This window comes from Prunus persica, chromosome G1 (genome assembly GCF_000346465.2).
Source record: "Prunus persica cultivar Lovell chromosome G1, Prunus_persica_NCBIv2, whole genome shotgun sequence".
Lineage (NCBI taxonomy): Eukaryota > Viridiplantae > Streptophyta > Magnoliopsida > Rosales > Rosaceae > Prunus > Prunus persica.
The window spans coordinates 32,638,871-32,654,915 of record NC_034009.1 but is presented as its reverse complement, the minus strand read 5'-3'; the positions used below and the strand labels follow the sequence as shown (position 1 = coordinate 32,654,915).

The following is a 16,045-nucleotide window of genomic DNA, read 5'->3' as shown; positions in this document are numbered from 1 at the left end:
ATTTCGATGTCAGTTGAAGAGTATTTTTCGAATAATTGGTGTCTTCTCGTCCATGAAGAACACATTGCATACATTAATACCAAACCCTTTTTTTTTTGTAGCAAAATACCCTTCAACTGAATTGAAATAAGTAAATAGATGGGATCCAAGTTTGTCACACAAGCAATTACGGAAATTTTGACAATGAAATTAACGTCAGAACCAGATTGCACAAAATTAAAAAGCTTATTGTATGTAATCGTTAAAATTGAGAGTGCAAGGACAGAACGTGTCTTAAAAGTAAGAGTTTAGATACTAAATTAAAATTAACTTATTGTTTTTGGCCCTCAATACAATATGAAGTAAATTTGAAGGAAGCAACCAACCAACCCAGTCACATGAAAGTATTTCCCTCACAACTCAGAAGTCAGGCGCTCTTTAACTCCAAGCCAAACCAGCAGAAATTATAGCCTTCTTCTTTGGCGCAAGAAATGATTCTTGGCACGCACCAGCAGCATGAAACTTGTGGAGGGCGACGAGCGCTACAAAATAAAGGGTTGATTGATTTCATTTCTTAAAGTTCAAAAAACAAAAAAACCTAAGCAGCAGATTTTGAATCTAGTGCGCTCCAACGTTCAAAGTGCAACTAGGATCCTCGTGATCATCAAACGGTCACAATTTTATTTTACATGTGAAAGTCTTTAAATTGATTTTCCCCCTCATCTTTCATCAAACATTCTATTTCCTTCCCTCCCTCATACAACTATTATGCTCTTTTGGTTGTTACTTACTAGTATAAATAAAGACGGACATAGTTCCCTTGAGACATATCCAAATTCCAATCCATCCATTTTTATTATTACCATTATTATGTATTCTGAAACACACTTCCATATTCATATTGTTTCCATTTCCACCATCTTTTTCATCATTAAATCTTCCTGTCTACGGGACGGCCTCGAGAAATAGAATAAGCCCGTGTCTGCTGCTTTCAAGCTTTTCCCACCTTTTCCATTCTAAATTATAATTTGGGGACCATCTAGCAAGCTAGATTTCAACCCCCCCCTGTCAATCAGATCCCCAATACACTAGAAATTTCCATTTTATTTTTATTTTTATTTTTCTTCTAAATAATCAGATCGTTCATCATAGTGATGAAAATGAAAATGCCAGTCGTGGTCCTGAGAAGGGTTTCCAACTCCAACCAAATTATGCTAGTATTATCACTAATATTGTATTGTATGTTGTCAATAGTGCTAGTGTCCTCCTCTGAAGCTCAAACAGAAACAGGAGGAGGAGGAGGAGGAGAAGGAGGAGGATCCCCTGTTTGCGCAGAAGCAGATAGAGCTTCCCTTGTGAGCTTCAAAGGCAGAATCATCAAGGACACAACAGGAATTCTTTCTTCATGGATAGGCAGAGACTGCTGTGGAGGAGGTTGGGAAGGTGTTGAGTGCAATCCAGCTGGGAGGGTTACTGTGTTGCAGTTGCAGAGACCAGCTACAGCTGCTGGTGATGCTGCTGCAGATAGAGACTCTGGCCTTTACATGAAGGGCACTCTCTCCCCTTCTCTGGGCAATTTGAATTTCTTGGAGGTAATGGTAATCAGTGGGTTCAAGCAAATCACGGGTCCAATTCCAGAGAGCTTCTCTAATCTCGCCCACCTCACCCAATTGGCCCTTGAAGACAATTCCCTCGTAGGGAACATTCCTCCAGGTTTAGGTCAGTTGTCCTCCCTCCAAAGCCTCTCCCTCAGCGGCAACCGTTTCAGGGGTCAGATTCCCCCAACCCTAGGCCATCTCACCAATCTCGTCCAAATCAATTTAAAAAGAAATTTCCTCACCGGTTCAATCCCTCCCACTTTTCAAAATTTTCATGCTTTGCAGTATCTTGATCTCAGCTTCAATATGTTGTCCGGCCTCATTCCAGATTTCATTGGTGGCCGCTACTTACCAAACCTCACTTTGATTGACCTCTCCAATAACCAGTTTTCTGGTCAGATGCCCATTTCCCTCTTCAGCTTGCCCAAGCTTTTGGACCTCTCCCTGAACCAAAACCAGCTGACCGGCATAATCCCAGTCCAGGTGGAGGGCCTCAAATCCCTTACCAGTCTTTCATTGAGCTCCAATCGCCTTACCGGCCACATTCCCATTTCCATTTCAAGGTTGCACAACCTCTGGTACCTAAATTTATCTGCCAATGGGCTTTCAGACCCTCTTCCCTCTACCCTTGCCACGGGCATTCCTTCTCTCTTGTCAATAGACTTGTCTTACAACAAGCTCAGTTTGGGGAAAGTTCCAGATTGGATCAGGAGCAGACAGCTTCGAGATGTTCATCTTGCCGGCTGCCAGTTAAGCGGAACCCTCCCAAGCTTTGCAAAGCCTGATTCTTTCAACTCCATTGACCTCTCTCATAATCATTTTACTGGTGGAATTTCAAACTTGTTGGCCAACATGTCAAGCCTGCAGAACCTCAACCTCTCCAACAACCAACTCAAGGCTGATCTTTCCGAAATCAAGTTGCCCGACACCCTCTCTTCCCTGGATGTACACGCAAATCAGCTCACCGGATCTCTCTCAGGGTCGACAGGAATCTTAAATGACAGGGTAAGCAGATTTTTGGAGGTTGTAGATGTATCCAACAACCAAATTTCTGGTGGCATCCCAGAGTTTAGGGAAGGCTTGAGGCTGAAAATGCTCGACGTAGGAAGCAACAAGATCGCTGGTCCCATCCCCAACTCAGTTTCAAACCTGGCTCAACTGGAGAGGTTTGATATATCAAGAAACCAGATAACAGGCACCATCCCCACAAGTTTGGGGTTGCTGTTGAAGCTTCAATGGCTTGACGTGTCCATCAATGGGCTCACTGGAAAGATTCCAAACAGCCTACTGGGGATTGAACGTCTCAAGCACGCAAGCTTCAGGGCAAACAGGTTGTGTGGGGAGATCCCACAAGGGAGACCATTTAACATTTTTCCTGCAGCTGCATATCTGCACAATTTGTGCCTTTGTGGCAAGCCTATGCCACCTTGCAGGCAGAGCCAGTAAGAAGCTGACTCGGGTGCAGGAGCAGGAGCAGGAGCAGCCCATACCATATCACCAGTTTCATTGAGACATGATCATAAATTAATATAGGACATAGGATGTCTACTGCAATTGTAACTTGCAACTTGCAAGAGCCAAGCCAAGCCAAGAGATAGTCACTTATTATCTGTTTCTTTTTACATGATTATCCTATTCATTTTTAATTTAAGAAACCTTGTTTCCATATCCGTAAGGTGTTTTACTTAAGCTTAACATCCAGACACAGCATATAGAAGAAATCATTTGCTTCAAATGCTACAAAAATGCACTTTGTAACTTAAAATGCTACGAAATGCAACTGTTCATCATCATTCCAAGTTCCAATCCCACAAGACAGTGAGTAAGCAAGGCACTAAACATTTCCTATTTCAACACAGAACTACCAAAACTGCCATTATATCTATTCGAACAAAACCAGACTGAGAATTTACAAGAATCCAGAAACATGTATTAGACACCATTTCCCTAAATGGAGGACACATTCATTAAACTTCCTTCTCTGAAGCTTCTTTCTCTGAACCTCCTTCAATTTCATCCTGAATAACCAACGAAACAAAAAGAAAATATATCAAAATTTAACCCAAGAGCTGAGCTACAATTATCATAACACTCAAAATTGAAGAATGAGCAAAAGTGAGTCTTTACATCCCCAACTTCTGCATCGGCATCGGCATCAACATCAGCATCATCAGTCTCCATCTCCAATGCTTTTTTATACTCTGCTTTAAGCTCAGCTGCCTTATCCACATATGGCTTCTTCTCCTAAACACATTTGACATCCGACACAAGAAATTATAGTCAATTCACCATTTGCTGTCGACAAGCAACGAAACAAAACCTTAAAAAGACAAAACGAATTCAAAACAAAACCTCGTCAGTCATAGACTTCCACTTCTCGCCACCCTCCTTTGCAACCTGAAATCCGTTTTTTAAGTTAAAGCGCTAATGCCCAAAATCATCAAAACATAGCATACCATACATGAATGGAGTTACATAAGATTGAAAACAACATACCGTCTTAACAAGCTTCGAATCAGGATTAGCTTCCTTAAAGGATTTCCTGAAATCGTCCCTGCAGTATACAAAATCCTTCCCCAATTAACACCAAGCAACGTCACACATGCAACCATCATACAAACTGACAGTGCTGCACATTGTATTATATTGGTAATTGCATTATTGCACACACACACACACACACACACACACACACACACACACACACACACACACACACACACACACACACACACACAGAAACAGAGGGTGAGATGAGATTTACATGAAGAGGAAGAAGGCAGTGAGAGGGCGCTTGGGTGCATTTGGATCTTTGTCCTTCTTAGCTCTCTTTGACTTGGGTTCTGATGTAGTGGACCTCTTCCTACAAAAAATTACAATTTAACCAAATCAAGAGATAAGTAAATCACACAAGTGCAAGAGCAAGAGCAACTCAAAGGAAGAGAAAGAGCCAGAGCAATTTGGGCATACCTCTCTGTGGGAGACTTCTTATTCGCTTCAGGCTGCCTTTCCACAACTTGAGAGCCTGAACGAACATACACAAGTAAAGCAAACCAAATCAACCAAATGATATAATATTCTCCCCCATAAATAAATAAATAAACAAGATAAAAAGCAAAACCCACTCAGATGCAACTTGATTTTAGCATCAAGGCTACAGCTGTGCATGCTGATGAGTGCCACTGGGACATTCTTGTTGCACTCCTCGCTGCAAAATAACCCACAATCTAGTCAATATGTTGACTAATCAATCTGCCCTAAAAAGTATAAATTCCTTCACAGCCAAGAAAACAAAACCAGGGCAGTCATAAATGCAATAGAAGTAATCACACATGGAAAATAAAGAAGAAAAATAGAAATGGGAAATTTGAAAGGAAAAGAAAGATAAGCGGTGAGGAGAGATGGGAATGGGTACCATCGGGCAAAGGCACTGCCGTCCTTGCCACGAACAAGAGAAGGTACACTTGACTCCTCAGTGGCCTCCACCCTCTTCCTCGCCTTGGTTGGGTTCGATTTCATTGACCCACCTCCCATTTCTTCTTCTTCTTCTTCTTCTTCTACGAAAGTATGAACGCTGTCTGAATATCAAAGGGTGAAGTGAACCCAAAGCAAATATATATTTTGATTTGTTTCAGTTTGAAATTCGACGAAAACCGAAGAGGGAAAATTGGTTGCCGCCAAAACAATTATTAGAACCCCGCCATCTTCAGTTGGCGCGGATCGATGACTTGTGTATGTCTCTACCGTCCGTTTCCCCAATTGCTATTAGTGTGTATTGACTGACGGTGTAGATTTAACGATTTGTCTCTCCCTGGTTTTGATGAGATAGTTGGGTTGGGCCTATTCTTAGAGTTCTTTTCTCGCACATATTATATGCTGCTTGATGCTGACATTCATGCATTGGGTTGGGTTGGGCTGGGCTTTAGGATGTTCATCATTCTTTCATTTCATACCCGGCCCCATCAACCCACGCTTGCATGGCATGGCATCATGGATAGGAACAGGTCGGTTTTTCTTCTTCGAAAGTAGACAACGGAAAGAAAGAAAGGGCAAAAGTAAAGTAACAATCCAATGTCGTTGGAACTGAACTGAACTGAACTGAACTGAACTCACACACGACACAAACTCACAACTCAGCCCACCATCTCTCAGATAGTGGGCTTCTTCTAGACTCAGCCCATCTACTTTTCCTACTGTAACAAACGAACAATGGTTCGGATCTGGATTTATGATGTTTTTTTTTATATAAAAAAAATTGAATTGAATAAGGCGTGAAACAAAATGATTATGCGAATACAAAACAAATTATTTATTAACTTTTTTTGCAGTAAAGTCATTAGTTAAATATGTTGAAGGTCGTCCTGATCAAAGTTTTTCAACACCAGAACCAAAGAAGCACGTTGAAGACTTTTTTTTTTTCTTCCGTATTTATTAACTCAGGCACTATTTTAAATTTTAAATATTTTTTTTTTGGGGTGATACTCTCGTTCGTAATACAAGATCTCTTTCCATCCCAGTTCACCCCAAAAAAAAAAAAAAAAAAACAGCCTTTCATTGTTCTAAACGCTACCGTTGGCTGTGTCTCCGTCCATCTTCTCCACTGTAAACCCTATAAACAGTGGGGAGCACTGCAATGAGAATCAGCCATTACAACTTTACAGGTATGGTTTCCCTTCCTCATTCCTATTTCCTCTATATTTGACCGGGTAAAGTTTTGAACTTTGGGTTCAGTTTCATGAACCAAGAACCAAGATGGCTTCGCTTATCATCTTGTTTTTTTACCCACTGCATGCTTTGTTTTTTCAATTTATCTTTTTTCTTAGTGGGTTTAACATAAATATTGTTGGGCACTTGTTATCCCTATGGAAATCGTTGAATTCTTGAAAGGTTTGTAGGGTTTTTAATTAGGGTCTCTCTCCCTATTCAAAGTTTTAGCCTTTTGGTTTTACTAAAATCAGAGTTCACTAGTTAGCACTCTACAACACTTTTTGAGTTCCTGCTAGGAAACTACAGAGATAATGCAAAAACATTAAGTTTGTCTATATTATCTTAGTCAATCAATTGAATTACTCTAGTGGATATATGCTTAGTTCTTACCACATATAGATATCTAGATATAAAGTCAAGTAGTGACTAATGAGCAACTGATAATGCAACTTCCTCAAGGATCTCGCTTTTTCTATTAGCACATGATTTTTGGTATACTTGTGTCTGCTTCTGTATCACTCTTATCCTGTTAACAGCAAAAGAGTGTGGTCCTATGTAATGCTACTAACCTCTGGATCCGAGGGTTCATCAGCTTGCATTCTCTTTGGCAAAATCTTCTTCTTTTTTATTTATTTAATCAGAATCAACCTAGTTTCATTTATAATTAGAATCAACCTGCTTATATTATAGTCTATCCAGACCTCGATTTCATTTCTTTTGAAATTCATGTTAAATGGCACTTATTTCCTTTTTGTTTTTTAAATGTTATATGATGTTATATGTAAACTTAAATTAGTGCTGACCTATGCTGTAGTCTTATCAGTTCAGCCAATAACATTTATGACCTTATCCTACTGACTTGTAGTCCAAATGATTGCCTGAATTTCATGCACAGCCATGTAATGTTGTATTCTAGTTCTTATCTTTGTAAAATACATTGTTGATATGTAGTGGTTATACATACATACATACATACATATATTTGGGGGACACCCTTTAGGGTATCCTATTGAGGGATCCCTCAAATAATATTTGAGGGACACCGTTTAGGGTATCCTACGAATTTTTTTTCAACGATCTAAACCATCTATTTTTTAGGTCTTCATTCACAGATCATCCTTGCAAAAAATTAGACAAATCGGAAACCGTTTAGACATCCAATTGTGTCCTACAAAATCAATGAACACGGTGCTTCTAGAAAGTACTAAAATTTCAATAACTCAATTCAGTGGTCAAATGATATCGGATTCAATTGATTTTTTGTAGAGATGATCTTTGAATGATTATCTAAAAAATAGAGGGTTTGGATTAGCGAAATGCAATGCGGAGTGAGCCCTACAAGGGTGTCCCTCAAATAAGCTTATTTGAGGAATCCCTTAATAGAAGCTCACTGTATATATATAATCTCTGTGTGTGTATTTTTAAGATTCCAGATAAACTAATCCACCTTCCTTTTTGCATCTGTTTCTATGAACTTCAAAATATTTCATTCCCATGCAAGAGGTTTCCAAAATCAAGTTTTTTACTGCGGCTTAATCTGCTCAACTTATTAATCTTCTGATTTTGAAGGAAGAGGGGATGCAGCTGCTTAGATGTTTGGTCATGCGGATTATCTTCATGATTTTTTTTATTCAACTTGGAGATATTGCTCCTTTTTAAGTGGATTGGTTGGCAGTTTAATCTCAAAGAATTGCGCGGATGTGGTGAGTCATTTTAATAAATATGTTGCTCCTCTGGTTATGTTGCTGCACCATGAGATTTCAGCAATACTTTGTGATTTTAGATTGGCTTACCTTCAAGGAACTCTCTTTCTAAATTGGTTGAAGAAAGGGAAACTCAACTTTCAACCTTCATGGATCAAAGGGAGTTTATAGATATTAGTTCATCTGATAGTGAAACAGAGAGGGAAGAAAGGGAATCTGTCAACAGTAGAATTCTTCCACCTTGGGCATCTGGAACTGGCTCAAATCCGAGTAAAGGTTAGACTGGGTTTTGTATTTTAAGAGCCTGCCCTGCCCATGTTTAAAGTTAAGTTTATGTATTATTAATTACATGAGAATTAATGAAATTTTCAGATTATGCTGGGCAGTCTAGAAAGGTGCCTTCTCCTAGAAGAGCATATGCTTCTAATGGAAGCTCTCCTAATTTTAATCACCATGCACAGGTGAAACAGAAGTTTCATCCCAGTTCAAGCGATGACATAAGAACCTCAAGTCGACAGGCTGCTCGAGCACATTTTGGAAATTTGGAACAGCCTCAGGATTCACGAATCGCTAATATTTCTGTTAAGGACTATGAGAAAATCTCATCCCAACGGGATTTGAAGAGGACCCTTCCCCCATCTCTGCAGAATGCAAGAGATAACATGGCCCACAGTCAGTTTGGTGATACTTATGGAACCAATGGCAAGGGATTTATGAGAGACCATTCTACCAGGGGCAATGCCAATGAATTTGTTAGGCCTGAGAGCAGTGGGAGTAGGGTCCTGCCCCCCACTTTCATGCATGGAAAGTCATTTTCTACTTCACAGTTTGCTAGTTCAAGTGACCCCCCATACCATCCTGGCATAGGTGAAGAAAGGGTCACTGATAGTGATGAGAGACTGATATATCAAGCAGCACTAGAGGTATTTCTACGGGCATAACATTGTTTCAAATACCTGCACAGTGTAAATAGGATCTGGATCTTTTCGTGTTTTATATGAGTCCATTGTGTACTTGGCTTATTTTTGTAATTTTTGGTATGATATATGTTTTGTTCTTGATTCTTTTGTGAGATTTATTAAAATAAAAATGGTTAGGTATAGAAGAGCCTTGTATGTATGGAAACCCAAGAACGGGGCCAGCATGTGTGGTATCGCATGTTTTAAAAAATGAATGTTGTTTGGTAATCTTATGGTAATTAAAAATTCATTTTCATTGTACGAATTTTGGGGTCAAAACCAGTTTGGAAGGGAACCTAAATTTGGTCCTTTCTCATGTTCCATCTTTCCTTCTTTCTCCTTTTATTTTCTAAGCCAGTTTGAAGTGAACCTACATAGAGTGAGTTTTGAAGATCTGGTTACTTCTCAGTCTATTCCTAATCCCGTTTTACCCATTTCTTTTTACTGCTATGCCACCTCCTTAGAATTTGGTGAAATCCTTCTGCTACTACTAAATTGTGACTCTGAAGAATGAACTTGTTAAGCAAATAGTAAACTTATGACAAACAAGCTTTTGTGAAATGGCTGAACATAGCAGTGTTCACAATAGTTACTTGTGTGTTTTCGTGATATCTTAAATATAATACGTGGAATAAGATTGGTTCTAGATATTCTTATCCGAGTTTGACACAATGAATCCTCTTTGAAGTGGTAAGGAAGTTTGGTTCTTGCAGGATCTCAATCAACCAAAAGTTGAAGCTACTCTACCTGATGGTCTTTTGTCGGTCCCTCTTCTACGACATCAGGTGTTTCTCTCTATCTATTTTAATTCGTTCCATCATTTTGATGAATATGTGTTTTTTAACTCAAATAAATTTACATCACAGAAAATTGCTTTGGCATGGATGCTTCAAAAGGAAACTAGAAGTCTGCATTGTCTAGGTGGAATCTTAGCAGATGATCAGGTAATTCAATAATAGTCTTCTGACCTGTAGCTCTAGCTTATTTTTAGATACTTGGCTAACAATTTTATATGTATGCTTTACATGGATTCATAACGCTTTTATCTTACAGGGCCTTGGTAAGACTATCTCAATGATTGCCCTTATACAAATGCAGAGGTTTTTGGATTCACAATCAAAATCTAAAGATTTAGGCAATCATAAAACTGAAGCTTTAAATTTGGATGATGATGAGGACAATGGCAGTGGTGGTTTAGATACAGTCAACAAGACTGAGGAATCTGATGATATTCGATCAACTCCAGAAGTTAGTACATCTGCACGGTCATTCAAAAAGCAGAGGCCAGCAGCAGGTACATTGGTTGTGTGTCCAGCAAGTGTTCTTCGACAGTGGGCTAGGGAGCTGGATGATAAGGTCGCAGAGGAAGCAAAGCTGCGTGTCCTTATTTATCATGGAGGCAGCAGGACAAAGAATCCTGAAGAACTGGCTGGCTATGATGTGGTTCTCACGACATATTCTATTGTAACAAATGAAGTCCCGAAACAACCTTTAGTTGATGATGATGAATCTGATGAGAAAAATGGGGAAAAATATGGAATATCTTCTGAATTTTCAATTAATAAGAAGAGAAAAAAGGCTCCTGTTGTTAGTAAGAAGGGAAAGAAGGGCAGAAAAGGAATTGATAGTTCCTCTTTTGATTGCAGTTCTGGTCCCCTTGCAAGAGTGGGTTGGTTTAGGGTGATACTGGATGAAGCTCAGACAATTAAGAATCACAGAACTCAAGTGGCTAGAGCCTGCTGTAGCCTTCGAGCCAAAAGAAGGTGGTGTTTGTCCGGTACACCTATACAAAATGCAATTGATGATTTATACAGCTACTTCAGATTTCTGAAATATGATCCCTATGCTGTATATAAGTCATTTTACAGTACCATTAAGGTTCCAATATCGAGAAATTCAATCCACGGTTACAAGAAGCTCCAAGCAGTTCTGAGGGCTATAATGTTGCGTCGAACAAAAGGTGAAAATTTTGTTCTGGTTATTTGATTTTCTTGATAGTCAGTAGTTGATTTTATGGTGTAGTTTTTCATCTAATAAATTTATTCTAGTTCTTTAGATATTGGTTTGTTTTGTACAGATATGTTATTGATAGTTTTTTGTGACTACATATGTTGATCTATTAATAAAATGTCTGCTATGTTGTTCTTCCAATACTGCGTACTAATGTGGGTGTGCTTGTCTAGTTTGAAATTTTGGACTTCGAATTACTATTTGGTGCTTATCATACTTAGTTATTCTATGTAGGAACATTGATCGATGGGCAACCTATAATTGAATTACCGCCAAAAACAATACATTTGAGTAAAGTGGAGTTCTCATCTGAGGAGCGGGCCTTCTATACCAAGCTAGAAGCTGATTCACGCACTAAATTCAAGGTGCATTTCATTTTGTTTTATTTATTCTACTTGAGGCAGTGCTGTCTGACTGTTTTGTACTGTATTCATCTTCTTTATTTTTTAAGAGGTATTCATCTTACTTATCTTTTGAGGGTTTTTAGTTGTAATTGGAAAATGCTGGTAATAGATTTATTAAAGGAAAAATAGATGTGTGATGTTTCTAATGGGCCCAATACTACTTTGTTGACTTTTTGAGGAAAATTATATTTATTGCAAAATGGTACGGGTAGGAACTCCATGGTATAAATATAACCAACCTGCAGTTTTGAGGAAGATTCTTGTTGTGATCTCATGAAAATTCAATCCAGGTTTATACACTCTAGTATGCTGATTTCTATTGTATCTTGCAGGCATATGCTGCTGCTGGGACAGTTAATCAAAACTATGCAAATATCCTTTTGATGCTTTTGCGCCTCCGGCAGGCTTGTGACCATCCACTGCTTGTTAAAGGATATGACTCTGACTGTGTTGGGAAAGATTCTGTGAAAATGGCAAGGCAACTTCCTAGGGATATGCTTTTGGATCTACTGCATCTCCTGGAAACTTCCTTGGCCCTTTGTCGTGTATGCAATGTGAGCTTTCTTTAAACCTACCCCCTCATTTTTCATTTGTAGCTTATAAAAGCCTGTAAATCTATATACATAAATTATGTTAGAGAAGACTACAAAACATCTGTTTTCGGATTTGATCAGCTACATCGTGCACAGCAGGGAGGCTGTGATGACTGCCTGTTAATTTTTGTGATGACTCCACATATTTCTTCTGCTAGGATATAGTTTTAGTATTATATACTTTAATTAGGGGCTCAGCCAATTATAGGAGATACACAGTGCTTGCTTGTTATTCCTAAGTGAAAATGGTATCAGCGTTTCAGGTTAGTTTGAAATTGAATCAGCGCGATTTGTTTTCTTACTTTTGTTATTTTCCGGTGTTATTTTTCATACGTGAATATATATGCTATTGAGATGCACATGTTGGGTTATAGGAAGTGTACTGTGAGTTGCATGGGACTTAAAGAAAGTTATTTTCTCCTTTTCTATTTTTTCCCCTTATAAATTACTAGTCTCTTGACACTCACTAACATGTGTGCCAATTGACTTTTTCTATTGCATATTACTTATACAGAAATATAAATTGAATTAAATTAAAAATAAGTAGCAAATATTAAACTAAAATTACGTTTGATGGGTTGATAGACTTAAACTTTTCCTTTCACTAATTAACATTTTGTTGGTCGTGCGATAACTATTTGGTAAGTATATGGAATGGTGTCATTCTTAATCATGACAACCATAACTTCATGCCAAATGACAAAATAACAGAACTAAAATCTGATGCATTAGGGGACAATAGGAAAATGTTTACCCTTCCAACGTCACATCTCACATCGATGGTTTTTCTGCCATGGATCTTTTACACCTGAATCACCTACCTGCAACTTCACACTTCCTCTTACATTTTATGTAATTTTTTTATCAAAAGGTTGCGGAAAAATTATGCGAAGTAATATACCAACCTGAGAGCAAAATATGATGCTTTTTTGCTCTTGATGTTGATCCTTTTTCTCTCTCCCTATCCTGGCTTTACGAAGATAGAACACTTAGCTTATTTAACTGATATTTTTTTGTTCATGCTTTTTTTTTTGGGTCAGATTTTTGTTTGTAGATAATACCCATTTGCCCAAGAATCAGTTAATGTATACGACAACCATCTTGCAAGCTTGTTAGTTGTTAGAACATAGTCTTCTTTCTAGTTTTTATTTATTTTTTTAAATTCTAAATTTTAAGAAATTGCCTAGGACAGTTCTTAGTTTTGCTTTTTTACTATTCGCAGGATCCACCTGAAGACCCTGTTGTTACTATGTGTGGCCATGTTTTCTGCTATCAGTGTGTTTCAGAATATTTGACGGGTGATGACAATATGTGCCCTGCTATTGAATGTAAAGAACAAGTTGGTCCTGATAACGTCTTCTCCAAATCCACTCTCATAAGTTGCCTATCTAATGATCTTGATGGTAGTTCAATGAATTCTCGGTCGGATGAGAAATCAATTGTGGTACAGAATGAGTATAGTTCCTCTAAAATCAGAGCTGTTATTAAGATTTTGCAGTCGCATTGCCAATTAAACGACTCAAATTCGGAAACGTACAACTCTACTGGACGCAATGGAGACCCTTATTTTGGAACCGAAATCACAGATAGTAGCTATTCAGGTGTTGATGTTGTAAAGCACACAACAGTAGTTTCAAACTCCCCAAATGATGGACCAATAAAAGCAATTATTTTCTCCCAATGGACTAGCATGTTGGATTTAGTTGAAACATCACTGAACCAATATTGTATACAGTACAGAAGGCTTGATGGTACAATGAGTCTGGCATCAAGAGACAGGGGTGTCAAAGATTTCAACACTGATCCGGAGGTTTTGGTCCTTACCTTGATGAATTGCTCAAAATAATCCATAACTGCTTCTGTGTTCATCATGTTTTCTTTCTTTTAAATGTGCAAGTTGGGTTTGACAAAAAAAGGGCAAGGTGGGAAAACCTGAACCTCATACGGATATTTTGGTTAGAATGCGTATCTGTGGATGTGAGATGTTGAAATAGCACTGAACTATATGTGCTTTAGTGTTGTACTTTTATATGAAGAATTGTCAACACTGCATGACTAACCCGTTTACCGCCTCAATCTGGTTATTAATTTTAACATCTTGATGATTGAAATATATTGCAGATCACTGTTATGCTTATGTCCCTAAAGGCAGGAAACCTTGGTCTGAACATGGTTGCTGCATGCCATGTTATCCTTTTGGACCTGTGGTGGAATCCAACTACTGAAGATCAAGCTGTTGATCGGGCACATAGAATTGGACAGACTCGACCTGTTACTGTAACACGTCTCACTATTAAGGATACAGTGGAGGACAGGATATTAGCTCTACAGGTATGATCTTTTACTTACTATTGAATATTGGATTTGTACTGCTGCTGCATTTTTTTTCCCCTCTAATTCTGATTTCTATAGGATGGGTTCCTTAAAACCGTATCTGGTGTAAGAACATTTTACGAGTATTAAAAATAAATTCCTGGACTCAAGATAATTACTTTTGGTTGCTCTCCATGTGTTTCGTTCTCTCTCACCTCTTTGCAAGTCTTCTGAAACCTTCACAAGCCTTTGTTATCAATTCCTGTAATGTGAAAATCAATTTGATCAATGGTCCAAATCAGTATGAGAAGAGAATGCATATGTATACGCGAACGTGTGTGAGTGTGTGTAAGAGAGGGGGAGAGAGAGAGTAATAGGTAAGATCTCTTGTTAGATGGTCTAAGCTACTGTGTTGTCTTGGACCAAAAAAAAAAAAAGCTACTGTGTTGTCAAACTCTAAATCAAATTCATGTCCTGTATGTCTTGCCTTGATTGATAGCATCACTCTATTCGTTATGCTAAAAGTCAGGCTTTTGAAGTTTTATCATTTTAGATAGCAGCCAGAAAGATTAAAGAGAAAAGGAAACTATTTTTCTGTTATGTTTACGTATCTTTTAGGCTCACAGATGAAATAATGTAGACAGATATGTCAGACCCTAGTTCTAATAATTTTTGTTTTACTCGCTGTTCTGCAGGAAGAGAAGAGAAAAATGGTTGCGTCTGCTTTTGGCGAAGATCATAGTGGGGGCTCTGCCGCACGTCTGACAGTTGAGGATCTCAGATACCTATTTATGGTTTAGAACACAAGGAAGGCTCAGGCTCAAGTATTTTTGCTGTATCAAGGGTTGTCTAGAAACAATTATAGAGAATTATGAATCGGGATCCTGATTAATGAAGGATACATGAAATATGTGGTAGCAGAGCCGGTTGATGTAGGCTCTGTCATGGGTGTAGACAGATGTGCATCCTAACCTGCGTCCGTTTTTTGACTTCCCAGGCCAAAGAAGGCATTTTTTGTTCCCCTCAAGTGCTGGGTAGCAGCACCCGTAGGGTGGCTGTAAATATTCTAATCTATTTTATTGTACAAAAGACTCTAGTATACCTTGCTTTGATTTAGTTTTGTTCATATAATAATGAATATAAAATGTTGCTTATGTGATATTAATGCTTGCTGCCTGTTCACAAGAGAGAAGATCAAATGTTGTGAACAACAGAAGAGGAAGAGGAAGAGGAAGGAAAAATGTAAGATACGGACCTCCTCATCATCATTGGTTGTTACTTGCAATGGGATGGGACATTTTCGATTTGTCTAGTTGAGTTATAGGAAATGAGACGCAATGCAATGCGGAGTGGAGTGGAGGAAAGTGAAAAGTGTCGAAGAAAGAGCTGACAGTAGCTATTAGTGGTTTGGTTTCCCACTGGAAATAAATGCTACTACACTAGTTAAGCAATAGAGTCAGTAAGTAATCTTTTTTCATATTTGGTTCGTTTTTAGGCATTGAATATAAGCTGAAGGATTAGATTTGTGTGAATAAAAAGGGAGACTGACATGACATGCTTGCATGGGTGCATGGGTGCATGGGTGCATGGGTGGGGTGCCGTGGAAAGGAAACTGGGTTGTGCTAATTCCGAAAGAAAAAATTCAAGTATATCCCAACCCAAGCCGAAGGATTGAGGAAAGCAGCAGATCATGGACAAAATCCAGTCAGTCAGTCAAATCATATTATTACTTTTATTTTGATTCCCTTACTTTTTCCCACATTTCACCAACAAATTCTG

The 16,045-nt window shown here is 38.5% G+C and overlaps 3 protein-coding genes across 6 annotated transcripts; 2 read left to right on the top strand and 1 right to left on the bottom strand.

Annotated features, from left to right (window-relative positions):
* Positions 706–3,266, top strand: LOC18791018 (DNA damage-repair/toleration protein DRT100). The gene has a single exon (XM_020555070.1). The coding sequence runs from the start codon at positions 1,134–1,136 to the stop codon at positions 3,021–3,023; it is 1,890 nt and encodes a 629-aa protein (XP_020410659.1). The 5' UTR covers positions 706–1,133; the 3' UTR covers positions 3,024–3,266.
* Positions 3,333–5,179, bottom strand: LOC18793353 (high mobility group B protein 7). Its single transcript, XM_020555071.1, has 8 exons — positions 4,993–5,179; positions 4,703–4,785; positions 4,548–4,602; positions 4,342–4,440; positions 4,074–4,131; positions 3,930–3,974; positions 3,705–3,821; positions 3,333–3,595 (listed from the first exon to the last, which is right to left on the bottom strand). Exons 1-8 carry the CDS (start codon positions 5,109–5,111, stop codon positions 3,545–3,547), a joined length of 627 nt encoding a protein of 208 aa, XP_020410660.1. The 5' UTR covers positions 5,112–5,179; the 3' UTR covers positions 3,333–3,544.
* On the top strand, positions 5,933–15,431 carry LOC18793439 (helicase-like transcription factor CHR28). Of its 4 annotated transcripts, none has more exons than XM_020564037.1 (12): positions 5,933–6,238; positions 7,858–7,987; positions 8,068–8,263; positions 8,360–8,910; positions 9,660–9,731; positions 9,813–9,890; positions 10,000–10,906; positions 11,191–11,321; positions 11,693–11,914; positions 13,176–13,763; positions 14,075–14,284; positions 14,962–15,382. In XM_020564037.1, the coding sequence occupies exons 2-12, from the start codon at positions 7,877–7,879 to the stop codon at positions 15,064–15,066; spliced, it is 3,171 nt and encodes a 1,056-aa protein (XP_020419626.1). In that variant the 5' UTR covers positions 5,933–6,238; positions 7,858–7,876; the 3' UTR covers positions 15,067–15,382. The 4 variants fall into 4 exon arrangements, with proteins under 4 accessions (XP_020419626.1, XP_020419620.1, XP_020419630.1 ...); XM_020564031.1 differs by having other exon boundaries at positions 6,044–6,238; positions 7,854–7,987; positions 14,962–15,431; XM_020564041.1 differs by lacking the exon at positions 5,933–6,238 and having other exon boundaries at positions 7,907–7,987; positions 8,111–8,263.